The sequence below is a fragment of the Genypterus blacodes genome, unplaced genomic scaffold (assembly GCF_046128005.1).
Source record: "Genypterus blacodes isolate CSIRO-AG114 ecotype Tasmania unplaced genomic scaffold, CSIRO-AGI_Gbla_v1 ptg000038l_1, whole genome shotgun sequence".
Taxonomy (NCBI): Eukaryota; Metazoa; Chordata; class Actinopteri; order Ophidiiformes; family Ophidiidae; genus Genypterus; species Genypterus blacodes.
This window is the reverse complement of record NW_027466851.1, coordinates 45,905-72,528: the sequence shown is the minus strand read 5'-3', so window position 1 is coordinate 72,528 and position 26,624 is coordinate 45,905. Positions and strand designations below refer to the sequence as shown.

Below are 26,624 nucleotides of genomic sequence, written 5' to 3'. Positions count from 1 at the left end.
CACAAAATAATGATCTTGTGAAATTAACTTATAAAGAGAGAGAGAAACGTGCTCTTTGGGACATTATGGACATTAATGGAGCAACTTTTGATTTATTTTAAACAAGGAATGACAAAGTGGCAAAGAAACATTGGCGTCATTAGTATGGAGGTTTGGTTATATTATTATTTTTTGGCTGTTGTGGCACCGATGCCCCGACTCCACAGACGCAGAGGGCATTGATAGTGAACTTGACAGCACAGCAGGGTGTGGAGCGCTGGATCAGGACTCATTTTGATTATGGCACGCTATAACTCCTTAAATATGCAATCAAAGCTCAGTGTGTGTGTGTGTTTGTATGTGTGTGTGCAGCCACACCTAACATTCAATACACCTGTCATTTGTAGCCTTTAGACTGGCCACTGTGTTTAACAGCTGAAAAAAAGCCCCTGAATGATCTGTTTGAAACTTTCAGTGACATTAGACAAAGTTGAAACAAAACCTTTGAACACAGACGACAGATTTTTAAGACTACACACATAATGTCACCTGTTTTGTTCCATAAATTTCTTTTGACACAAGCTTTTTAACACCACAGCCTCAGCCTCTATGTGCGTGCTGCGGTTTGTTTTTTTAATCTCTCTGGAATTACTAAGCGACTTGTTGGAATTGGAAAGGATTTATAGATGTGTTAATCAGTGTACAAATGTCACTTTGGCACTTGGCAACATGTCAGACCGGTGACATGAAGGCAGAGATCCAAGCATGAGGCCAAGGCTGAACAACCTCCTCCAGCAATATGGCACACAGCAATATGATCCCTACAGTCCATCACTATGCTGTGTAAATTACAGATGACAGATGACAATGTTCAGTGTAGATCAATGAGATCAAGTTAAAGGTTTAAATATCAAACCATTTGCAAACAGGTTGTGCACATTTTTTTTTTTTTTTTTTTTTTTTTTTTTTTTTAATGCTACAAACTCAATATACTCAGAAACAAACAAGGAGGACATGTAGCACATTACAAGTTAGATTGTGAACTGTTTTTCCATTGAGGTGTGTCTTAAAATGCCATGTTTAAAGGAGTTCATTCACCTGGATGATCATGTGCCAGGAGAGTGAAGTTAACTGAGTCACAATATTCAAATAATGAATATGCCATTTGTTAGTGCCATGTTTGTGCGGGAAAAAAATACATTAACAATTCTTAACAATGTTCTGATGTCCCTGTCCCTTCTCTGCACAGGTCATCACACAGCTCCCAGACACATGGAGGTCTACTGTAATAGGCCACATAAAGGCCAGGAGCACCTTTCTTCCAACCCAACCCTCTTTGAACCCAATGGCTGCCTTCAATGTTAATCTAGATAATGTAAATAAATTAACACTATAGAGATGAGTAAACTTCAAATACGTCAACAATCTTTCACTGAAGTATCTTTACAACCCGTGTGTATATGTACAAGATTGTAGAACGTTCTTATTGTGGAGACTCTTGTTTTTGTGGTTTAGGAGTGTTGGCATTATCTATACATGAGCACACACACCGCATATAAGCTCTGTTATCTTTAGATGCTCTTGGGTTTGTACTGAAACAATGTCAACAACTCTTATCCACTGTGACAGTGACAAGAGTTGAATTTCCCCCAAACCAACAAAATGTTCTCTCTCTTCCAGTGATGCCCTCCTGTCGTCAGCACAAGGAAGGAAAAGAGGAAAAAGACAAGACACTTCAGGGAAATCTGATAAAACAGGTAATCTTCTCTAATCCAGGGAAGACAAATCATTCGTAGAAGCCAATGAAAGATGCACAACTGGAAAAGTGACATTCAAGTAACAGGTGACCGTCCTCAGCTGTTTATCAGGAGTCAAAGTTATTTTTAGCAATTAAAATGAAGATGATTGCTTGGTAAAATGTTGGGTGTTAAAGTCCTCAACTATTGCTGAGAAATCATTAAAGCATGTAGGAGGTGGATTTCCCCCTCTCTATGTTTGTGCTCAGCTTCCAGTAGTTCAGGCGTGTAGCAGCTTTAGAAGGAAACTGTGTAGCTGGTTTCCATAAACATGACTGCACAGATGATGTAAACCAAAGACTATTTACATGATGTCAAGTTTATTTGTATAGCATAGCTCAATATCACATACAATGTCTCAAAGGGCTTTACAGACCCACAACATCAGGAAAATTCCCAACCCAGCCCAAAGCGCTCAAGGAAGACGAGGAAAAACTCCAGAGAAAACCTAGATGGATAAGGAAAAAAGGAAGAAACCTCGGGAGAGGCAATTCCATAGAATGGCTGTGTGTGTCTGGATTGGGAAAAATGGATCGTTGGTTGAAAATCAGACACTTGGGGCAAACACCTGGCCTACCAAGCACAATTAAGGGATTAGTCACCCATGTTGAAGCTCAAGTCCGATCTTTCGATGTCAGAATGTAATTTAACTCGGTAAGCAACGACTCGGGGCCACATGCACGTACGCAACATGAACCATTGGTGTTGTTGTGCAGGTGTGTGCAGGTGTGTCAATGCATAACTTTATTGTCTTTGGCTCTTTTGTCCTTTTATCATTTCTTGTAAAGTTCCGTGATAAGAGAATGGAATGTAAGGTTTGGTAGTCCTCCTGGTTGTCAGCTGCCAAAAGCTCAGCCTGGTTTTGGCAGATGTAAACTGAACAGATCCAAAAAGAAAAAAATGCAGCCATCCCTTTGGTCTGTTGAGCCTTTGAACAGAGGCAGTAGTTTGTAGTGTGTAGTATATTGCACTAGCTTGGTGATTTCTCGTTGTAGTTTCATTCTGCACTGTACTGTAACTGTTGCACAGTAATGCCCCTCGGAATAATAAACTTTCATCTTATCTGATCTTAGATAAGCCTGAATGAACACTGGAGGAGGATTGCTGAAGATAACATCCTATGGCAGAATTGGTATTTTTCAGTATTTGTTGCACTTGATACTCTTAATTTATCGTATTTATTATTCTTTGTTTGAACATGTATCTGATCTATGGATGTGGGGTAGAAATGCAGTATCAGGGTCTGTGGCACGGGTGAAGAGCACCAGACAAAACATTCTTATCTTGATCTTGAACTCTCAGTCTGTAATCAGATATGAATTTTCCTGTGGATCTTCACACACACACACACACACACACACACACACACACACACACACACACACACACACACACACACACACACACACACACAGCCCTGTGACTTGCCTGTATATAGGCCTCTGACAGGTGGATCTTCAGTGGAATGGATACATCACTGTCTTTTGTCCTGCTACATTTTTCTCTCTGTACAAATAGAGAGGAGTTGGCTCGGATCGTTGGTTTCCACTGAAAATTGCTTCAGTAAAGTGTGTGGCTGGGGGAAGCAAGTGTCAAACTGCTTCATTTTGGACATTTTTGATAGATTGTGTTCGGCGCCATTACATTCTATGGTGTCTATGTTGGACAAAGCAGTTTCTCAACAGATTTGCAGTTCATTAGTTTGATTACAAAGGCATTTAAAATTCGAATCTAGTCTTGTCACTAACCTATCATCAAGGTTCATAGTGTGTATGCGCCTCTAAACATTACACAAAACGGTTGACTTAGGAGGAAACTTACAAAATGCAGAAATTCAATAATGGCTTTCATCCAGCATGGCAACCAAACGATGATGAGGAACTTCACCAACAACTGTATGTGGCCAACTTGCTACAGCGGTCACCACTGTGTGTATAAAAGCAGATACACTGTTAATCTCATTTGTCACGACAGAGACGTGTTTTACACTAAAGATGCCTAGTTTGGCTTTCACACACACATGAAAGTTATCATGTCTGAAATGGTTGTTAGTTCATTTCTTTAAACTCACCTACCGGAATGTCACGCTCTTCTTAGGGAACTGGATTTCATCCCTGGAAATGTTTTTAGACTGAACTGGCCATCATGTAGGCTGTAATGAAAATAGATGTCATACATACACACAGACACACACACACACACACACACCAGACACACACACACACACACATTGTTGTAATTTTAACATTGCAGCCTTAAAGAAATGACTACTTGCAATGATTTACATGGGCAAATGGCCCGAAGTCTAATAGTAAATAGTTATAATTACAATCTTAAGCTTTTATTTATTATTCAGAGGGAAGATGTAGGTTTGGCAGGTTTAACACACAGAGTCATTTTCAACAATTTGGACTCTCACAAAGTACAGTACAGACTTCAGACAGTTAATCTCAGATAATCTCAGCAATTACCACTCAATTTTACCTCCATATCCAGTTTGTATAGATTTCTATTTAGGTCACGATATAATTACAGTCATTACTCAAACTCAAAGTGTTACAGGCTGCATTGAGACGGCCGCAGTGCTCGTAGATTTCAAGCAGCTCATCGTTTCTCCAGCCAATCGTGGAAGCCAAGCTTCTCCCCCAGAATGTGTGTCTGGTCAGTGTTATCATGCTCATTTTCAGACACACACAGGAGGAAGAACAAGGCTCAAGACCGACGACCTCCAATCTACTGCCACTTCCTGAAAGACCAGAACCAGGTCAATCACTAATCCCTTAAACACAATAAAGGGAAAGGGATTAGTCACTTATGTTGACGCTCAATTCTGATTTTTCAATGTCGGATAATTAATTCTTCAAACTGTCCAACAGGAAGGAAACTTAGAAAAGATTCAGAGCCAGGTGTATGTATAGGCTACTCGGAACGTTGTTGTGGTTGTTGTTGTTGTTGTTGTTATGCGTGTGTGTGTGCGTGCTAGGCATGGCACCTCGACACACAATCATCACGTCATTGTCTTCATCTCTTTTGTTCTGTTTCATTTCTCGTAAGGTTGCGTGTCGATAGAGGTTTGCGGTTTCCTCCTGGCTGTCGGCTGCCAAAAGCACAGCCAGGGTTTGACAGCTGTGGGGTTTCCAGTTTATCCGATTGAGTCGTTGTTTTTCTTTCACTTTGCATAAGTATTCTATGCAGCAACTGCACTCATCACTTGTTTTTGGCTTTGCCTTCATTCTTCAGGTGATTTCCACGGTAGAGACCCATTGAGGCGATCTGTCAATCTGCTCCATGTCTGTTCTGTTATCAGGATCTGCTTTGCTGCCATCTAGCGGTCATGTTGTGAAGCAAACAGGAACGGCACTGAACTCTGCAGTCCAGAAGGTCCAAAAATAACGACGAGAAAATTCCAAACTCTCATCTTTGTGTCAACATTCAACTGATTTGATCACACACACATGAGGAAGGTGGAGGGAAATAAAGATAAAAGGCGGGGGTTTAAATCTATCAATAATAAACTAACACTATTGACATGGTGATAGGAGGAAATATGTATCATTAAAAAATAAGAAAGCAAATTAAAAAACAGCCTTATTTCATTATCATATGCTGACACTTTGGTTGTCATATTTTAGATCCTTTAGCATGTTTCTTTTTTCTTTAAAATACTCTACAATAAATAATTCCGAATGACGCAACACATGCCCACAGTCTACGCTCGTGCCTGTTCCTTGTTATAGTGCAGTCATCAAGTTGACCTCAAGGCTCAAGGTCATGCAGGTTCGAGATCAGTCGTATGTTTTTCATATCAAGAAAATAAATATATAAATAATCGACTGCGACTGCGCGTTCTGATCCGCCATTCTGATTGGGCGAAGCAGTCAACCTGCGTTTCCGCCGTTACGGACTAATAACGCAGCTGATGTTTTCCTGACACACCAGGAAACCTCGTCTCGTCGTCTTCGTCGTTGCGCGTCTCTGCACCATGGCGGCGTTCGGCTTCATGCTGGTGATCTGCGCGGTGTCTCTGTCTCTGCGTCCCGGTAAGACGAGCGTTTGATTGAGCGCGACACACCGAGAATCTCACTGCATTACAGTCACCTGATCGGCCCACATAGATGATGATGTCATAGGATGAAGGACAAAACATGTTAACGTAAACAAGGGTGTGATCTCTCTCTCTCTCTCTCTCTCTCTCTGCCTGTCTCTCTCTCTCTGCCTGTCTCTCTCCCAGGAGACTCCAAGTCCTTCACAGATTCTCTCTTGTCCGTCTCTCGTAAATCTTTGGTGAGATTGGTTGGTTTTGCTTTTGGTTAAGTCTGTTTTGTGTATTCAGCCACAGAGAGAGGAAATAAAGTCATGATGTGTTTTAAATCATATAGATTTACTAAATAAGGAGGATTTCTTCCGTCCTAATGCTCAGTTATCCATGTATCTCATCATATTACTGCGTCTCACTGGTGCTCCTCTCTTCTCAGACACCAGGCGTCTGTGCAGAATGCAGCCAGATCATCGAGGTCTCAACCAACATGATCTCCAGCAAACACACTCTGGTAAGAGTAAAGGCCTCACAGGCACCGGTGGCCATCTTATCTGCTCACAATGATCCAGCACTTCTGTCTCGCCTGTGTTCTGATTGTATAATAACAATGTTTACTGGCTTTGGCACATGAAATATAGATGATGTCTCAGAGTCTCAGCGGACAGAAGCCACACTAACTCTCCTGCTGTGTTTCAGGAGGCGATCTACGAGTCCCTGCACTCTCTGTGCCGCCGCCTTCCCTCAGAGCAGACGGCACAGTGCGACTCACAGGTGAAGACGTATCTGCCTAAAGTCCTGCAGCACACGGCCGGGGACCTGGTGAGGCGTTAGGTTGTTTACGTGTTGAGATGATGTAATGTGTTGTATTTTAAACTCTGTGTGTATTTTGTTTCTGATCACATCTGTGTGTTGTTCTTTGGGCAGAATCCCGATGAGGCCTGTAAGTTCTTTGGACTCTGTGCTGTTCAGTCAGGGCAGGAAGTGAAGCTCACCCACCAGGCCACTGCTGCTGTATGTATGAGACAGAATCAGGGGAAGTCAAAGTGAATCATCTGATCTCTTTTTCTACAAACACATCTCTATGAATCCTCTTCCTCTAGGAGCAGCAGCTCAACCCAACATGCACGCTGTGTGTGTACGTCATAAAGAAACTGGAGACCTTGTTACCCAAAAACATGACTGAGGTGATGACTCTTTTGTGTTTCTTTGTCTTGTTTGAGGTGCAAACCCTTCATTATGTGAGGCATCATCAATCCTCTTTCTCTCTCTCTCTCTCTCTCTCTCTCCTGGCAGGAGACCTTACAGAAGCTCATGACGGAGGTCTGTGACCTTCTCCCCGAAAGCTACAAGGAGGAGTGTGACGATTTTGTGGAGAAATACGGCGCCGAGATCATCGAGTTCCTGTTATCCTCAGCTGCTCCTCACTCCATCTGTGCTCTGCTGCATCTCTGCTTATTCCAGGAAGTAACCACTAAAGGTCAGTTTCCCGTTTTATGATGGCAGTTTTTGCCAACCCGCCCGATCCGTCCCTCTCACTTCCTCACACTCTCTTTCTGCCTGACCTCGCCCGCAGAGACGTTCCTGCCCTCAGACTGCGAGTCGTGTCGCACACTGGCTGTGCTGAGTCGCCTCCACCTCGGCCTCAACGCCACAGAGACCCAGGCCTCCTCTTTCCTCCAGTCTGTGTGTTCGCTGCACCCTCGTGCCATCCCCAAGGTCTGGCCCTAAACACACACTCATGACATTTTCCACTAACTGCATTATCTATAATTTTCAACTCAAGCCTCCCAGTGACTCTTACACACACACACACAGCCACACACTACTTATTAAGCAGGAAACGACTCATTGTTCTTCTGGTGCTTTGTTTCAGTGTGAGGCGTTCACCAAGATCTACGGCGCCCGGCTACAGAAGGTGTTGCAAAACCAGAAGGCCTATCCAGATGTGTGTGAGGTAAGAATATGTTCCTTTACATTAGAGATCCGTGCAAAATGGAATGAAAGGATCAATAACACCCATGTCTCCTAATTAAGCGACTTGCTGTGCTGCACTCCTAGATTCCAGTGCTCCACTTTAGTTTCTCATCCGTTTTCTGTCTGATCCTTCATGCAGAGTGCCGAGCTGTGCACCGTGAAGACGACTGTGGAGCCTCTGGGGAAGAATCGATGCACTTGGGGGCCGAGCTACTGGTGCAAAGACATGATGACCGCCCAGACCTGTGGGGTAAGAGTTCAGTGTTGACAAGAACAGATGCCACAAAATCTAAACATGGACACCATTACCACATATGACAATCTAGTCATTGAGTAAAACTGGCAATGTTGTCTGAATCTTACACCATTAAACATACTGTATTTGTTTATCTTTAACATATAAACCTTCTCTTTCTCCTTCCTGTCTCCAGTACGTGGCGTTCTGTGAGAAGCGTGTGTGGCAGTAAAGAGGGAGGAGCCAGACTCCCTGGGTTTTTAAAACTATTTGCACCGATACTTTTACAAACATATTGCACTGATTCTTGTTTACTCGTTGTAAACATAAATGCTTCCATAGCTTAAAGCGTTACAAGTCACCTGCTGTCTCTGCTGTAGAGCGCTGCTTCATTCAGCTCATCAATCACACACACACATATATATCAACATGACACACTGCAGTCTGCATGAGACGAGCTGTCAGACTGAGACTGAGCTCCTGTCAGCTTCATCCTCTGTATCAATATGAAAGAGGTCATTAAAATGTAACCATGGTTTCATCTGTAATGAATCTGAAGATGCATTAAAGACGTTTGGACGAGTCGTGTGGAGGACGTTTCTGTTTTTAACTTAAGAGGTCTTCAGTCTCATTTCTGTCTCATTTTCTATTCAAACCCAAGTCAAAGTGTTTATGTTGAGCATCATCTTCATCCTGTTTCCACACACACACGCACGCACGCACGCACGCACGCACGCACGCACGCACGCACGCACGCACGCACGCACGCACGCACGCACGCACGCACGCACGCACGCACGAACGAACGAACGATGGAGCACCAGGTCAGAGCGGAGCGTTGAACACACAAACACAGCGATGCAGACAGCTTTGTGTCTTGGCTCTGCTTTATTTTACAAATTCCACACAGCAGAAAGATAAAAGGGTGGAGGGAAACATGAAGACATTTACATGAACTTTCTGTTCTCCAAATGGAAAAAAAGTCATGATCCTCTCCCCGGTGCATCATGGGAGATTCTGTTTTGTCGTTATTACCCAATGCTTCAGATATAATGACATCACTTCTGGCCAGTTTCTCCTGGGTGTCTTACGCCCCCGTGTGGTTGTTTGTGTCGTCGTCAGCCTCTCGTCTCTTCCAGATCTGCAGGACAACGTTTCATATTAGACTCATTACACACACACACACACACACACACACACACACACACACACACACACACACACACACACACACACACACACACACACACACACACACACACACACACACACACACACACACACACACACACACACACACACACACACACACACACACACACACACACACACACACACACACACACACACACACACACACACACACACACAGCCCTGTGACTTGCCTGTATATAGGCCTCTGACAGCGTGATCATCTGTGGGAGGATGTCGGTCACCTGCAGGTCCTGCATCTCGTACCACTTCCCAGTTCCCTGATCAACCACACACACAAACACACATCAGCACCATCTGACTCTTCAAACATAATGACGGAAAACAGGGAAAGTTCAGGAAGAACAATCTAGCTGTAGCTTACATGATGCAGAACGTGGATTCTGTAGGCTCCTTCCGTGGGTTTCCCATCATGCACCACGTTAGCCACCAGGTCATAGGTCGTTCTCTTCTCCGTCACCTGGGCCTCTTCTGTCAAGTACTCACGAAGGTCCACATTCCTGGTGAAGCAAAGTGACAATGTTAAAGAAAACTAATTTATAATGAGGCATAAACACTCAATGAACTCACATTTGTAGTTACACCATGTATTTCATCTAGAGACATCAGAAGCACTTACGTGATGGGGAAGTTGACGATGGTTGGGTTCTTCTCCACAAAGAAGTTGTTTTTGGTGAATCTTTTGATGCAAAAGATGAGGTACGGGGGAAGTTTGGTCAACTGGAACCGCTTCAGGAAATTCTCTTTGTAGGTTTTGTATTCCTGAACGCGCAAAGACGCAGAGAAGACACAACACGTGTGTGTCAGGTTACAGAGACATAATGGTGTCAGGGTGGAATCTGAAGGGGGCGGGGCTAAGCCAAGTTATCAATCACCTCAGTCACATCACTATCAGTCTGCAAAATCTGACATGAGCCAGATTGGAAACCATTTTAGACCATAAGCACATTTCAATACGTGAAACGTTTCTATTTCACTGCTTGGGGATTCATTGATTTTAAGGGGAGCGTACCTTCTCTGTGGTGCCTGTGAACTTAGCCAGGATGTGGAAGAGTGGAACCTGTGGAATAATAAGCTGCTCCTTCTCATCCTTGTACAGCGGAGCAGTCGGGAGGTCAAGGGTCAGGAAAAGGAAGGTGGACTCAGACATCTGCTCCTGGTACTCCTCCGTCAGTAACAACGCCTCCTTCTCCTCTGGCAGCTAAAGATTTATGAGAGCACATGGAGATTTGATCAAAAAACGTATGTGACCGGTTACCGACTTCAAATAACAAATAGGATCTTAGACTTCAGCAGCAGAGGACTGGTTTGTGTTAGAGTGCTTCACAGATTACTCCTCCAGTTAAACGGCTTCTGTTTACATCACAGTGTCACTTTAACTGCCTAAAGACAAACACCTTAAAATGCAGACAATGTTCAACAAGTCTTTAATTTTGACAGATAAGAGTCAAATCTGACAACGTGAGTAAGTCGGCTCGTCTCCATCTTGAAAGCTTGTATGACAGATTAGAGTCTTATATATGAAGCATCCTTACTTCACTAACAGTAAAACATTTCCACTCTCTATAATAAATGAGTTTAACGTAAGCAAGCTCACCAAATCAGGATGTGGAAGTTTCTTGGAGAAGATCCGCATGGAGCCCTGGAATGCTTTGGTAATGCTCGCTGTAAAGACAGAAGGACAGATGTTTATTCAATCATTCATATCATAAGAAGCATTTTAAGCAGATCCTTCCTAATACGTTCCCTATAAACACAGTGTTAATGTTCCAGACACACAACAGATCATCATCTTCATATCTACTCCCACTTACATTGCTTCTTCTTTGTGCCACCCAGAGCTCCGTGCATAGCATTCAGGAACCACGTCATGAAGTCCACAGCGTCTCCTGCAGGAAAGAGAGCAGTCAGTCAGCGTCCAGCGTGTGTGTGTGTCAAGGCTGAAGTGTGCAGTCAGGTGTGAGTCTCACCTTGTTTGGTGATCTGGAAGTTCTTCTTGCTGCACAGAACCACAGCCTGCAACATTTCATGCGGAGACACGTGAGCTTTGAAGTTCCTTGGGTTCCAAAGTTTGCGCATCAGCTCTCCAAACCTTTGCACCAGGAGGAACATGATGTCACCCGGAGGCCGGCGGATGTCCTTGTAGTTCTCCTCCTCCAGGAAGTAATTCCGCAATGGTGGAACATTGGAAAAGGCCTGGGGAAATAAGGAAGGAAAAGACACTGCAGAGGGAGTGTGTGTGTGTGTGTGTGTGTGTTTATTATAATGTCCGTTGTGATGGCTCTTCTTACCTGTAGCACCACGTTGGCGTAGTCATTGGCCTTGATGTTGTTGAGCCCCACGATGCCGGGCAGGTAGGTGGTGCCATCGTACGCTCGGTACAGCTTCCCCTGCTTGTCCAGCCCAGAGATGTGCTGCTTGGTGAACGTGGGCTTCAGCACATACTGCAGAGAGACGAGGGTCAACACATTACACACAGATGATAACGTCCAGAACATCAACAAAATAAAAATGGATCTCATGGCCACAGAGACAGAAGCGTTCACTTTGCACGTAGACAACGGTCAAGAAAGTTCATACAACTGTACAGTGCCACAGTTTGTTTTCAGTATTAAAAGTACTTCAATTCATCCCAACAGAAATAACATGATACACAAAAATACCACACAACATCATTAATTTAACCCAACATTCAGTATGGAACTCGTAATGTTGAAATTGAAAGGATAAGATGAAAAGTCAAAGCATGAGTAAACGTACCGTGATGTCCTCCAGTGACGAGTCGATGATCTCATAATTGTCAGGCAGACAGTAAAACTTGAGCGTGTGCAGATTGAGGAACACGTGATGTGTGAACTGAACACTGTGTGTGTACGCGTGAGACTTCAGACCTCTGCCTGGAACAGAAGTAAACACGGTCAATAAAAAACAAAAATAGCCAAAACACAACAAATCCCCAGAGAAACCTTCAGAGGAGCGACTGACCTTGAAAGTATTTCCCACAGATGAGACAGGCGTAGACGTTGATGTGGGACAGAGAGATGGAGCAGAGCTTCTCAAAGTCAAAGTCCAGCACGCTCCTAGAGGGTTAACAGACAAAAGAGGGTGATGAAGATGAGGAGGAGGACAGGATGGAGAGTTATTACCCTCCATTGACAATTCTTCAGGAACTCCATCTTGCCTGTTTATGGTGTCCAGGTAAGGACAGTGCCGGCTTCTGCGGTCCTCTGCGACTCGTCCTCGTCCTACTTTGGCTGCCACTAGATCAGGAAGGTATTGCTTGATGAGTGCAGGTAGTTTGAATTACAAACAAACTAAACAACACAGTGTAACCTTTCAACAAGCCAGTTAGTCGTCCATTAGAGTCCAATAAAGTCCGGTAATATCATGTTAAACTAGTTTAAATCATATTACTCTGTGATAATAGATGTATTGGACGGGTTCTGAAAGTTCTGAAAGAGCATGTAGAGGCGAGGTTGAGAATTTAACCTCTAAAATAAAATCACATTAGATCTTCACTTCCAGTCCTTAAACACACCTCAAGCTTCCTGTACTCAAATGTAGCGCGTTCAGCCAAAACAAATGTGCAAAAACAGAACAGAAAAAAAACAAGAAGCGCTTTTTATATTTTGCAAACCACGGAAATCACCTAATAAATGTAAAGCACACATGTTTCTGACGCTTTATTACGTCTTTAATGTAAACGCATAAACGATACAGCGCTCATTTTCAGATGAGAGCAGCTAGCAAGGTAGCAACTCCAGTCTTTGGGAGTTTGTTTTGTTTCACAGGCTCGTGCGCTGTAGTGGCGGTGCATTAGGTCAAAGGCCTTCACCGAACTGATACTTTTGCGCCGCCTCTTTGTCCGCCCAAAACACGAAATCGAACATACTCTCAGTTTAGCGTTAGCCAGTTAGCTGTCGGCTAACGATAGAAGTATATAAGCCTACCTCCTTCTTCCTCGTCGTCTTCGTCTACCTCAGTAGGCCTTTCTCGCTTCAAAGAAACCATTGCATCAATCTGAAGCATTGGCCTTCACCCAGCTAATTGGAAAATCTAAAGAAAATGTTGAACTTTACTTAAAGACGATGAATGGCTCAACCCCGTGTGTGTGTATGTGTGCAGCAAGCAACTACGCGCTACGTACGATAAAAAAAATGGCCGACTACAACTTCACCCGGAGTTTGACACAAATTAAGGTTCTCTCTAAAAACTAATAAAGTAATAATTATTCTGGTTTACCGTCCTAGTTTAATTGTTAGATAAATCAATATTTACAAAAATATATTCATGTCATGTTTCGTTATTTTTGTCATTAATAACTGATCGATTACTTTTTTTTCTGGTGTTTCCAAACAAACCTTCCTTTTCACTCTTAATTGAATGTCGGAAGTATAATTATTTACAATGTTGTCAAGTTCCGAAGAATTCCATTAAAACAATAATAAATTGCACGCATTAAAGGGGCTGCACTATTAAACTCCACATCAAATATATTCAGCGAATGAAAAGCGTTTGAAACCCCTCACTGTATAAACACCGGGAGGGTCGTAATTGGCCAACTTGCTTCTCCGTAGCTTTGTGCGGGTTGCACAGTACTTGTTGCAGTCATTAGCAACATTAGCTCCCAGACACTGCCAGTATATTCAATGTTGAAATGGACATTTTAAGAGACGACGAAGCCGATGAGCTTAAATATAAACGCTCGGGCCGTTTGGATATGAGCCATGGGTTCCTGCACCATATTCGGAGGAACCAGATTGCCAGGTGACCGATAGGCTAAACGCTGTTAGCCTGCATGCTAAGCCATGACATTCAAACACATGATGTTTATGATCTATAACTGAGATCTGATCCGATCTAAGAGTGGAAGTCTGTTCTGTGATGGATCAGTGATGTTCAGTACACTGCTAGCTCGCATAGGTGCAGATGAGCCACCTCCGAACAAAACACTACACACAGACAAACACAAGTACTGAGATCAACACCGAGGAATGTTTTACACTGAAACCTTATTATAGAAAACGACAGTAAAAGTGACATATTTACACACGAAAGCAGTATAGTTATGATTATAATGTGATTATAAATCAAATAAATATGACAATTCAAATTTTAAGAAAAATAATTGCTAAATATCCGTTAAAATACCGTGTTTTTTAAATTAAATGTAGTAAATGTATCATGAGTATATCTTTAATGAACAAATATCACCCAATAGTTGCTGTAATGTCAGTCTGGCTCTGGTCAGGATCCAGGTCAGGACATAAATAGTTAACTGATCATGTTACACACTCCAGTGCAGTGAGTATGATGGATGCCTGCTTCACCTCAACAGAAGCCTGATTTATTTTCTGTGTCTTTAGAGATAGCTATGACAAGGAAGTGAAGCAGGCCAAAGAGCTCCAGAAGCAGCGACACACCACGACTCCCCAACGCCCCCGACGACCTGACATCCAAGTGTATCACCCTCGACGACGACGACGACGTAAGAATGCTCCTGATAAATTGAATCTGCTGCTTTATTATGTTTCTGCAAAATCCATTAGAGAGAGTTAAAGAAACATGTGTGTTTGTTTTCAGACGGATCAGAGCCAGGAGCTGGCGCTGAGGCCGAGGAGTCCAACGAGAGCGAGTCAAGCACAGAGACAGAGACTCATGGGACTGAGCTCTTCTGGCTGGACTATCAGGCTGACTCCGGCACCATCACCTCCTTCATCGTGCATAAGGTGAACGCACGTCCTCTGTTTTTGCTTCCATGTATTCCTTGATCCTTTCATGGCTTTGCTTCAGCCTCACCATGTTGTTTGCGTTTGTGTTTGTAAAGGAGGATAAGCCTGAGAAGGTGGTGGAGCGAGTTGCAGAGAAGAACATCCTGGATTCAGCGATGAGGGCGGCTCTGCAGGCGAGGATTCAAAAGGAAATGGACAAACGAAGAGACAAACGCTGAATGGTGCTGTCAAAGAGAATGACTATGTTGAGATGTGTGGAGCAGCACATCGAGTCAAGCTCCTGATGATCAATGGAAGAAGAAGAAGAAGAAGCAGCGACTCTTCATCTCCCACAGCCGAGCCAAGTCTTTTTGTTTTCACTCATCCTGGAAATGAATGAACAGCACTCAGCACAGCGTGGTCAGGACGGACTGTTTTCATATTTATTACATTTCATTCACGTCGGACTGTCACCTCTGAGTCACCACTCACAGCTTCAGGTTGACCGGACCTACGGAAGCATCGACTGAATGACACGAAGCAGCGACGTGTTGCTGTCACGGCGTAACATTGAGTGTGTTTCTGCTGTTTACAGGAATGGAGATGAATTAACAACCTAAACATTTAGCTAAAGCTCTGTGAATGAATCTGAATCCGTCTCTCAGCAAACTGTTACACTTCACAATGTGAGATCTGAGCTTTCCTCCACGATGAGCTGATGAGTGTGGATGTAACTGTGATGAGGTGTTTGTGTGACATCATCCACTCCTGTAGTCTAATTTATTTTAGGTTGTTGAAAGGAATTTTTTATTTTTTATTTGTATTTTTTGATACTGTAATATTTTTGACACAGACTCTGTCTCAGACGCAAACATAAAAGCCATTTATTCTTGTCAAAATGTGTCTCAGTGTTCAGTTTAGGAAGCCATCAGCCATAAAATGCGTCGAGAAAAAGCCAAAGTAAACAGTTTAAGGAATTTAACATTTTAAAATGGAAATCCTTCCACCAATCCACACCCCTGGGTTTCTCTAAGCGCCAATGAATGATTTGCAAGGGTAATCAAGTGCAGACGGTTGAATACTTCACGTGTATGTTCAGCAGGTGGCAGTGTGAAGCAGAATTTCAACTCCAGTAGCTCCGAAGTTGCTGTTTGTCAAAAAACAGCTGAAGTGAGATTATCCCTCATTTTTAATCCATCTTCATTTGTTTTGGGTTTTTAGATTTTAGCCGCATAGTAAAATGGTGTATTGTCATTTTACAGATCAATCTATCCTGTGTTGCTACCACAGACAAAGTTCACCTGCTGCCACTTCACTGGAAGCTTCACTGACAAGTCAAATTATGTTGAATGATTATGAGAAGATCAGAGTCATGAAGCAAATCAGGTGGAACAACAGCCCATCTAGGCCTCAGAGCGCTTTGCCGATAATGAGTGTGTTGATACATGTGTACAGTTTCAGTTTCCAGCATTTCATCTATGCCTTTGTTTTGTGTGTGTGTGACTTCCAAGCATGTTTGCATGTGGAACACTCAATGGAACAAGTTCATCTGCTCTAAATGCTTTAGGTGAAGTCTAAAACCAGAAACACAAAAGATGAATTCATTATTATCTGTCACTCTTCACTTGCATTACTGCCAAATCCAGCAGAGTGCAACAACACAGCTACACACCAAAGCAGATTCATCATGTTTTACTTTAACTCAACAGCATCTGAAAATCTTGCTTCTTGGATTATGTTCGAATAATATGTCATTGCTTAAATTCCTTTTATTTTGTCGTCTCTGGACTGAATGCAGCTTTGTTGAACCACTTGTTTATGTTGGCAATGATCTGGATGGCTGTTAAACTCATTTGGACTCCCACCCCCCACCCCCCCACTGTTGTGCCCATCTTTCCCAGGCCGTCTGTGTTCTTCTTGATTTCCTTTTCCCGCAAAGAGAGAAAAGACCTGAAGAACAATGTGGCGTCTGTTTCAATTGCTCTTCTTCTCTTTCATGCACTTCTCCGGACTCTTGGGCAGGAGCACACTGTTGCAGCAGATAAGGCTTCCATTCTACTTCTGTATTCATTTGAGTCTTTACAAAGTAGCATTGGACTCTCACCTGGAACAACCCCACCAGTGAGAACAATCCAGTTACATCAGTTATACAGTAAACATTCAATGACATCAGGTTCTCCACTACATTATACCACAGTAAAAGAACATGTGGCTGATCCTGATACTGCTGCAGACTGACTGTATTGCCCTATGGCTGAGGAAAAGGGCTTAGGACCTTTGTAACGATAAGCTGTTGATCCAGTATTGCACAAGACTGAATTAATTGTTTTCATGAATGCAAACTTTATCCTCAGATCACACGGCTGCCTCTCTGGAGCGGCATGAAGATACATATCCAGGCTGCTTTCCCACCCAATTGGTGGATAGGATTCACACCCCTTCCATTCTCCACTCCCTCCTCTCCAACTTCCCTTTATACTCCTGCGACAGCATGTGACCAGAGCTGTGAGGGGGGGGGGGGGGGGGGGGAGCATTCCTATGTCTCCCACTCTGCTGATTACCTAATTACCCCCTGATTCCCCATTTCCCAATATGCTGAAAACTACACAACTGACACACACACTTGCACACTTTCCCCCTCAGTGTGTACTCACAATAACAGATTACATAACCAGCTGGGAGGCTTTGACTTCTATCAGTACAGGTTTGCTTATTATTGCCTCCAGGAAGAGAAGAAGAAAATGGAACAACTGCACCTGTTGCCATGATCTGAAGTATCGTACCGTAGTATCATATCACGTTACAGAATCCTATTTCCAGATTATGCACACGTTTTCACTTATTCCTAGCCTGTTGTGTTGTTTCAGTCTTACATTGCCAGCTTACCTTCATGATGTCTCAAATGTTTTTCCTCTTTTATTCAAAGCCCTCATCACATTCTCAGTTGTCATGAATGTATGAAGCTGTTCAGAAGCAGCTGGGCAGGGCAGCAAGGTGACTCACTGAGTTTAAACACATATTAATAACAGTCTACACTCGACTGTGGGAAGATAGGATTGGTTAAATGTCAAATTGGAAATGATGGAGAAGGTAGAGGTCCAATAATTTTCACCTTTACAGTCATTAGTGTGATAGATTGTCCGGACAATAATAACATATAACACAAGTCACACACATTAACTGAAACACTGGGCAAATACAAATACAAACCAGCCAACATTCATATTGGTCATAATAATGATAAAAATGTGAATTTATCAGGAGCATAATGTGCATGTTTGTAACTTTACATGCACCTGAGCTGTGATTCATCAGAAAGGTACAACAATTTCAACTTTTTCAATTTCAAGAGCTCGGTCCCACTTTTTCAATGCTTCCTGATTCTAATGGACTTCACATTGAGCTTTATGCTTTCAGTTCACCAGTGTTTAGGTTGTATGTTCAGTACTTTCATGGATAAAATACTCAAATCAAAGCCAATATGAAGATGAAAAGGCAAAGAGTGGGGTTTGATTTGACTTTTGAATAGTAAATAGCAGAGGAACAGCACTCTGGCCACACTGTATCATGTATGTCACTGTATCACCTAAGGCTGAGGTCAGTGGGCAGTGGGCTGACCAAGCAGCTGACCCACCATCACCCCTCTCACTTAACACTCTGAGCCGCCGTGTCGGCTTAAATTAAAAGTGCCTATGCCCTCCGTCTCATTTTCTGTCAATCTGTGTTCCATCTTTCATATTTGGGTTCCTGTGGTGCCCATGCCGTTGCCCTCTGACCTCTTCATTAAGTCGGTTTTACTGCATTATTTCTTCTTCTTTGGTCCAACTTGTTATGGAGCAACACAAAAATTCTACAGCAAACGTCCGGTGACTGGCAGAGAGAATGCATTTACTCAAAAAACTGCAGCGTGTGAACATTGAAATCCAAAGTATCAGGGTGTCAGCTGTGCTGTAGTGAGTGAACTTGTCCATTCAAGGCTTGTACAATGGTAACCCCCCACACACACATATGCACACACACCCTCCAGAGCTTAAAAATAGAAGCCTGTGTGAGCTTGGCAGGGGAAATGCACAGCTGCTGCACTCACAGAGCGGACAGGACACCAGTTGGATGATGACACTTGAGCATTAATACTACAACTCATGCCTGGTGTTTCATGTACTGTAGCTGCAGTGACGTACTCTGTTTGTAAAATAAGCAGTGACAGCTTTCCAAGACAAGCAATGCTGCCCGACATCTGTTAAGACCAGAGCTAGCATCTAGCTACAGTATTAGCAGATATTTACAAATGTTACTGGCTTAGCATCTTTGTTTCTTCCACATTCATGTGGTACATGAAGTGCTGCCATGCTGATAAATGTGCCATCGTTTTAATTATAAACGTTCCTCCTCGACCTGTAGGAGGTTTTAGAGCTCCTATTAAAATCTTTGGTGTCAAGCACAAGTGCGTACTTGTCCTCTTTTTATAGCACTGAAACTCAATCTACCTCAGTGATGCGAGGACCAGAGTCCATTCATTAATTTGCAAAGCTGGCAAGATGTGTGTGGTACAGTAACAAGCCGCATCTAATTATGGTGAAGCAGCTCATCGGATTACAGTTCAGCACAGAAAGAGCTCTGCAAATCCTTCACTCTAGTGAGATTTAATCCAAAATCTCAGAGTGATTTTCTGCCTGTGAGCACATGGAGGCATCTATCTATCGACCTACCTATCCATCTATCTATGAAAGTGATGACGCCTGCTTGTGCTGTCCTTTCTGACCCAGCCAGCTGACCCTACTGGCTAGAAGTGGACAACTCAGTAGGTCACCAGTAACACAATCGCACCAGTGTACAGCAGTGTATGAACACACACTTCTGCCCCTGTATCTGTGCTATCCAATGATGCAAACTGAAGCCAATTTCCTTGACTGAACGTGGGATCATGGCTGGAAAATAATATCCACCCTGTTGATAATAACAAGGACCTCTGGGAAAGAACAGCGTTTTGATAAGCAAATTCTGATCGTATCTCATTTGTTTAACTGGCATTATACCAGAGGCCCTAATACCTAATGCCGGGAATTTCGTCTGAAATGTTTGTCATCATTGCAGCACACCACTAGAGCTCTGATGATCTACATAGGCACTCCAGCTTTGTCATCCTGTATGTTGCCAGTTGCTTTACTTTCAACACGCTCACAGCCGTGTTGCTGTATTCCATGTGAGTTTCCTTTCTCTGGGAATGAGGCTCCAAGATGATGTTGTGCCTTGTTCTTCATCTGCTGTGTTCCCATGCCAAGGCTCCTGTTGTGTCTTGAAGCTCTCTTTCTATGTGAATGTCTGTTAGACTAAATAGGCTTCATTTCCCAGGCAAGCCTACATTGATACATTGTGAGAATGTAGTAAAGTACTAGAGAAAGTATGAACTTTTTGTGTATAATTGCGTGTTAAGAACGACCTTTCACAAAGAAACTACAATAACAGAGCTAATAAAGCTCAGTTTGTGCAAGCTTTGCATTTTAACACACCATTAAATACATCAAATCCATTAGTAGCCGCTGTGCAAACTCATTGATCAAATGAAACTTGTCATCTTGAGACATTTTCTTTCATTCCACTGCCACTCTAGTGTTCGGATGCAACACTGGGCTTCATTTGACATTTGCCATTCAGGAGTCACATTGGCATTTAGGTCCAAACCAGCTCTCATGTAAGAGAATAGGTAAAAGTGTCAGAAGGGTCAAAGTTTTCACTCATCGCAATGGAACGCAACACTAATTTTTATTTCTTGCGCACTGCAAACTGCCAAATATAGGTCACAGACAGGAGCACAGTGTAGACTAGAGTTTGTGGAACTGGGACACAATGTATTCTAGGAGACTATTTAAGGGACGTCTTTACCTGTATGGAGGTTCACATCAGGACACCGAAAGAGCCCCAGGTTTGATTGCTCATTACACAACCGTCACCACAGTAAAGAGCTGCAAATTACAATTAAGATTCAGTCTCTGCCTGGGCTCTGTTAGTGCATGTAACACAGGAATGCTCTCGTCAGTGCTGTTCAAGTTTTACGTTTGTGTAAGCAGACAGATGCTGGTTAGTGTGAAAATAACTTCCCCCGGAACCAACATGGAAGTCAGCTGCTTCCAAAGGCAGCAAGCACTGAATGGGTCTACCACACTGAATGTACTGTGACCTTTTTCATTGCTGGCTTGGCACATTTGTCAAATATGAACCTCCCCAGAGGTCAGTGCTGCTATGGACACATGAGAAAGTGGCTCACATCAGCAACACCCTGTAGAAATTAAAGAGCACATTGACTACAGCCACCTGTGAAGGGTTTGATGCCGTCTGCTGGAGCGTAACTGGAGCATTCCTGTCCCGCAATTAACCTTTGATCCAGTTTAATGTTAAGCTTTCTTCCAAAGACCTGACTGATAAATACGCTGCAAAAATATAAAATCCTGTAAATAACTTGTTTCATGTCGATTTTATACTCGTGTCCCCTTGAAAGACCCGTCTCACATCAGACATCAAATCTGTTACTCCATTCTAATGACGCACACACTGAAGTTTTTAGAGTCTGAAGAAGAACACTTAGTTGTCCGAGTGGATTTATAGAAGCCCAAGCAACTGCTGACATTTCATTTCCATGTTATTGTTCATGAGAAAATCAAACCCATAGAGAAGACAAACACATGTATAAAGGAGTAGCTGTTTATTACAGAGCAGAAGGAAACTGTATCCAATCTAGACATTAAGCATAATACGGTATGAGCTACTTGATCCTCTGGAAGTTGGACGCATATCAATAGGAGGGGGAGGGGCGACGGGGAGTAGAGGAAATAGAAAAGGCACTCTTACACTTACTGTGACCGACGGGACGACCTCAAGTGGCAACGCCAACAAAACCAATAGTTGAAACTCTACCCAGCTTGAGGACGGCCATGTAAACCAGGCTGGCTTCTCTGTACTACACCAACCAAATGCTGCCGTCCAACAGGGAGAGGTCAGAGTTCAAACTACACCAGACGGGGATTACTTTGAAAGAAACCACTTAGAAAGATCTGCATTTAAAAAACAAAAAAAATGTTTAAAATGTCATAACATTAGCAGTGGCGTTCCCTTCTCGCGGCGCAGCAGAGCTTTTCTGTACGACACTCTGCAGCCTCGAGCAAAACACTGAAGTCACCATCAAGTCAAAAGAAGATTAAATAACCGTGTTTTAAAGCTGCCGTCTGAAACCTCAGCTTCTCTGTATCCACGCCAGGTTTCAGAAAACAATATAAATAATTGTCAAGTAAATGATCTCTAGCCATGAAGACAAAGGAGAACGAGCTCCTGGGAGACGTGGACGGTGCCAGGCTTCTCTGTAGCTACACCCAGCCATCCACTCTGCAGGAGTCAAGGCCCTTTAGTCACTTCAAACCACCATAAAAAAAAGCAAATGTGAAACTACGTTTACATATTTTTTCAATTGAATTTTTACTGCATAACCCAATTTTCCCCCACAATCATCGAGTATCAGCGACACCTCTGCAGACCAGAGCAGTGACATAGCAGCTTCTGACTTTTCTGTAGTACGTCAGAAAACAGCAACGGTCTGCAGAGGCGTCCGAGGCTTTACGCTCACAATCAGAGCTCCACAATGATTCAGATTTGGGTTATTCTTCAGCTTTCAATGCATAGCATTTTCCCCAATTTTCCAAGAATTTTTATTGTGCCATTCCAACATCCTCCACAAAGACAAGGGAATAAAGCAAACAAAAACATGGTCGAATCAGCACTGAGCCGAGACACCATGGTAGCAGACCGAGGAGGAATGTTTAGAGACAAGCCAGACCAGCAGGGAGGTGCAAGGATCCTGTCTGTCAAATTACGCTTTTAAATGGACTTGAAAGATTAAGATACCACACAGACACCATTAGTAGCACCAAAAAAAATCAAGAGCGGTATTTTGTGATTAGCCTAACATGCTACTACCATCATGACACCCAACAGACCACTGACAATATTTGATGGAGTGTGGAATGCAGAAAAACAACCAGACCGCATGATCGCAGGAGAAAGGGGAGCTCAAAACGTGGGAGAACACGGAGCGCTATGAGGCCATACAGCTCTATGAAGCATGCCTCCTAGAATGCAGCATGATACTGGAGCCAGCAGGGAACAGTGGACAGACAGGAAGAGGGGGGAGGGGGGGTGTGTGCGTGAGGAAGAATTATGTGTTAAAATCATAGCAGTAATATGAGAAAGAATATGGGCATTTCACCCCCTGGAACCTTGGTGGCTTCTCTGTAGTATACACCAACAAGCCTGGGGGGGGAAAAGCTTAACAGGTTTAGTATTTAAGTTTTTTGGGCAATTCCCAGGGGAAGGAGTCTCGGCCAAAGTGGCCATAGGCTGCGGTCCTCTGATACATGGGCTTCTTCAGATCCAGCTCCCTGGAATACATAATCAATACATTTAGCAGCAGTCGCCTTCAGAGCCTCCTTAAATACACGCATCATACTCACACAGCCAATATGCTCACATCAGCCAGAGGAGTGTCGAGCGCCACAAAAAGAAAAACGATAAGCGGCCGGTTTGACAAAGACTTCAGGTCGAGAGGAGCCTGGTGAAGCTGGGACACTTACCCTGCCGTCAACATTCAGCCTTGGGCAGTGAGGCCACTACGGTTTGGAGATGGAAACTAAACTGGTCCAGTTCATACAAGGAAACTTAAGTCTTAGTATCGTACACGTCTGTCCTTACAAGACCACTGCAGTCCACATGTGGAACTACAGCTTCTAAAAATCTTCAGCTAAGCCAAAGGAACAAGATTGAGCTAAATAGCCCCGTCATGTTGATCACAGGGGAGGATTACATTTACTCTGAATCCTGACCAGGGCCACCCACAGTAAAATGGGACTCAGACAGCAGCTGCTGACTCAATTCAAGTAACAGGTGGCTTTAGAAAATATACATTACCTGACAATGACTCCAGGACGGAGGTCAAAGTTCTTCTTTACAATGTCAAGCAACTCCCTCTCACTCTTATTGGAGGTCCCATAATGGAAGATGGAAATGGACAGAGGATGGGCAACTCCAATGGCATAGGATACCTAACATAATACATATACAAGTGTCACCAATGCCAGAGGAAAAACACCGACAGGAAGTCTTTAATGTATACACACAAGCATCCTCACCTGCACCAACACTCGCTTGCAGAGCTCAGCCTTCACCAGAGACTTGGCCACCCAGCGGGCAGCGTACGCAGCTGAGCGGTCCACCTTGGTGTAATCCTTCCCAGAGAAGGCGCCGCCACCGTGAGCACCCCACCCCCCATAAGTGTCCACAATGATTTTACGCCCTGTCAAACCAGCGTCGCCCTGTAATGGAGAGAAGAGACGTTACAACACTAAATAAAGGGGCAGGTGCTTCTTTACAAAGCCACCTCCTCCCAACAATCACCTGTGGGCCTCCAATGACAAAGCGCCCGCTGGGCTGCAGGTGGTAGATGGTGTCATCATCCAGATAGATGCAGGGAACCACAGCCCTGATCACTTTCTCCTTCAGGGCGTCTCTCATCTCATCCAGACAGATATCCTCATCGTGCTGTACGGAAACCACAATGGTGTGCACGCGGACGGGAAGCATGGCTCCGCGGTCCTGACGGTACTGGACAGTCACCTGTACAGTAGTGAATAATATAGATGTCATGAATCCCTTCAATCAATCCAAATAACAGCTTATGATCAATGTGACACTCTACCTGGGTCTTTGAGTCTGGTCGCAGCCATGGAAGGGTGCCATTGCGGCGCAGCTCAGCCATCTTTGCATTGAGTTTGTGGGCAAGGATAATTGTAAGAGGCATGCACTCCTCAGTTTCATCAGTGGCATAACCAAACATCAAGCCCTGCAGAGCAAAAGAGGTTTAAGCTTTGTGATCTAAATGAGCAACACTCTCCTTAAGACAAAGACAGCAATTTGGAATGTTTGTTTCAAATCTTGACATCAAACACCAACCTGGTCCCCAGCCCCGATGTCCTCTTCATTGCGGTCAACGTGGACACCCTGAGCGATGTCAGGAGACTGCTGCTCCAAGGCCACAAGAACATTGCAGGTCTTGTAGTCAAACCCTGTGCACAAGACCGGAACAAGCAAGGCTCAAGTCAAAACGCTTCATTTAAGGTTGACATCACAAACAGGAGCAGTTAAGGGCCACACCTTTGGAGGAATCATCATATCCGATTTGGCGAATAGTCTCACGCACAACTTTCTGATAGTCCACTGTGGCACGAGACGTCACCTCACCAGCCAGCAGGATCATCCCGGTCTTGGCAACAGTCTCTGCAGGAGGTTAGAGATGGGATTGAGTACAACAATAAAGCTAACAGTCTACTACAGCTGTGCTCACCATCTGGAGGAATACAACCAAAGCTTACCACATGCAACTTTGGCATCAGGATCCTGCTTGAGATGGGCGTCCAGCACAGCATCGCTGATCTGATCACAGATTTTGTCTGAAAAAACAAATAAGAGGCATTCCGTAACATTGACATTAGTAACATACTGCAGCTAGTGAACAGACCTTAAGAGGCATAAAAAAATGCTTGCAAATGAACAGATAAGACATTTCTGAAAGTCATGCGTCATAGTTTTATCGCACTACATCCATCTGTTGCTGCTTACAATTGAGAAATATCACGTTTCATAAAAACACGTGAAGGGTTAAATTTAAGAGCTGAAGAACATAAGCTGTCAACACGAATATTGTCACTTTAACCAGAATCCAGACGGAATAAGGTCCCGAGTTACTTAAATGCCTAGAACATTCTCAGACTGAGGCCCGTGCTAGGTGGGAGTGACTCCGGAGTCTCTCCTCCGCCGCCATTACAGTTTGCGCACATGTGGTAACAAGGAGAGCGCGCGACTGGCCGTCATCCGGAAGACAATCGTGCCGGACATGTGAACATGGCGCTCAAATTGGTTCCTTCTACTTCATCATGTGGCCATGGCAACACCTCGACCGTAAACCAGGTCTTTGTGCCTCGCGCATGTTAATACAGGCGCTGATTCATTGTCGCCTAAATAAGCTATAAAAAAAAGAGCGTCAACGGGCGACAATTACGAAGACAGCGGGTTGAGATGCGGTGTGTGTGTGTGTGTGTGTGTGTGTGTGTGCGTGCGTGTGTTACCGAGTGTGTGTGTGACGCGGACAGTTCGTTCTCTCCTCCGCGCGCCGGGATTAGCCGTACGGAGGCTTAGCTAACCGACATTAGCTGCGAGCGCGTGCTCCCGGTCACCGGCCCAGCTCCGGTCCCGCTGCTCTGCAGGCTGTTACGGTCACGGGTGAATGGCGGCGTACGGCCCCGCGCTCTAATAGCAAACCGACTCGTTACGGTATGTAGTTGAAGGGACAAACACGCCACCTTTTGTCTATTTAGTTATTTTAACGAAAACGCGCTTAGCTGTCAGCGTGTGTATTTACCGGGGTGTCCTTCTCCGACCGACTCAGAGGTGAACAAGAAGCAGTCCTCGTCGATGAGGGGGTCATGGAACCCGTTCAGCTGTCCGTTCATCATGTCTACAGCCAGTTGAGCGGTAACACAGCGATGCGGTTCGTGATGTAATGCTGGCTGCGATGTGCTGGAGTGGAGTGACGCCTTCCTGCCGTTGAGCTGCGCCGAACTTGAAGCGAGGTTGGAGGG

The 26,624-nt window shown here is 44.0% G+C and overlaps 4 protein-coding genes across 5 annotated transcripts; 2 read left to right on the top strand and 2 right to left on the bottom strand.

Annotated features, from left to right (window-relative positions):
- The first annotated feature begins 5,639 nt into the window (after nucleotides 1-5,639).
- Nucleotides 5,640-8,607, top strand: sftpbb (surfactant protein Bb). The gene is made up of 11 exons (XM_076147520.1): nucleotides 5,640-5,815; nucleotides 6,007-6,059; nucleotides 6,251-6,325; nucleotides 6,511-6,633; nucleotides 6,739-6,825; nucleotides 6,915-6,998; nucleotides 7,108-7,291; nucleotides 7,388-7,530; nucleotides 7,688-7,768; nucleotides 7,928-8,038; nucleotides 8,220-8,607. The coding sequence occupies exons 1-11, from the start codon at nucleotides 5,758-5,760 to the stop codon at nucleotides 8,253-8,255; spliced, it is 1,035 nt and encodes a 344-aa protein (XP_076003635.1). The 5' UTR covers nucleotides 5,640-5,757; the 3' UTR covers nucleotides 8,256-8,607.
- Nucleotides 8,608-8,880: 273 nt separating this feature from the next.
- On the bottom strand, nucleotides 8,881-13,369 carry usp39 (ubiquitin specific peptidase 39). The gene is made up of 13 exons (XM_076147517.1): nucleotides 13,186-13,369; nucleotides 12,417-12,495; nucleotides 12,221-12,315; nucleotides 11,996-12,132; nucleotides 11,527-11,679; nucleotides 11,206-11,431; nucleotides 11,050-11,124; nucleotides 10,833-10,900; nucleotides 10,248-10,436; nucleotides 9,855-9,997; nucleotides 9,600-9,735; nucleotides 9,409-9,495; nucleotides 8,881-9,164 (listed from the first exon to the last, which is right to left on the bottom strand). Exons 1-13 carry the CDS (start codon nucleotides 13,262-13,264, stop codon nucleotides 9,111-9,113), a joined length of 1,521 nt encoding a protein of 506 aa, XP_076003632.1. The 5' UTR covers nucleotides 13,265-13,369; the 3' UTR covers nucleotides 8,881-9,110.
- A 446-nt stretch (nucleotides 13,370-13,815) lies between these two features.
- Nucleotides 13,816-15,858, top strand: cunh2orf68 (chromosome unknown C2orf68 homolog). 2 transcript variants are annotated; one of them, XM_076147519.1, is made up of 4 exons: nucleotides 13,816-14,002; nucleotides 14,602-14,720; nucleotides 14,819-14,964; nucleotides 15,063-15,858. In XM_076147519.1, the coding sequence occupies exons 1-4, from the start codon at nucleotides 13,893-13,895 to the stop codon at nucleotides 15,183-15,185; spliced, it is 498 nt and encodes a 165-aa protein (XP_076003634.1). In that variant the 5' UTR covers nucleotides 13,816-13,892; the 3' UTR covers nucleotides 15,186-15,858. The 2 variants fall into 2 exon arrangements, with proteins under 2 accessions (XP_076003634.1, XP_076003633.1); XM_076147518.1 differs by having other exon boundaries at nucleotides 14,602-14,723.
- A 5,773-nt stretch (nucleotides 15,859-21,631) lies between these two features.
- On the bottom strand, nucleotides 21,632-26,624 carry mat2ab (methionine adenosyltransferase 2Ab). Its single transcript, XM_076147521.1, has 9 exons — nucleotides 26,405-26,624; nucleotides 25,359-25,436; nucleotides 25,141-25,263; nucleotides 24,940-25,052; nucleotides 24,686-24,829; nucleotides 24,385-24,603; nucleotides 24,120-24,302; nucleotides 23,899-24,032; nucleotides 21,632-23,372 (listed from the first exon to the last, which is right to left on the bottom strand). Exons 1-9 carry the CDS (start codon nucleotides 26,496-26,498, stop codon nucleotides 23,270-23,272), a joined length of 1,191 nt encoding a protein of 396 aa, XP_076003636.1. The 5' UTR covers nucleotides 26,499-26,624; the 3' UTR covers nucleotides 21,632-23,269.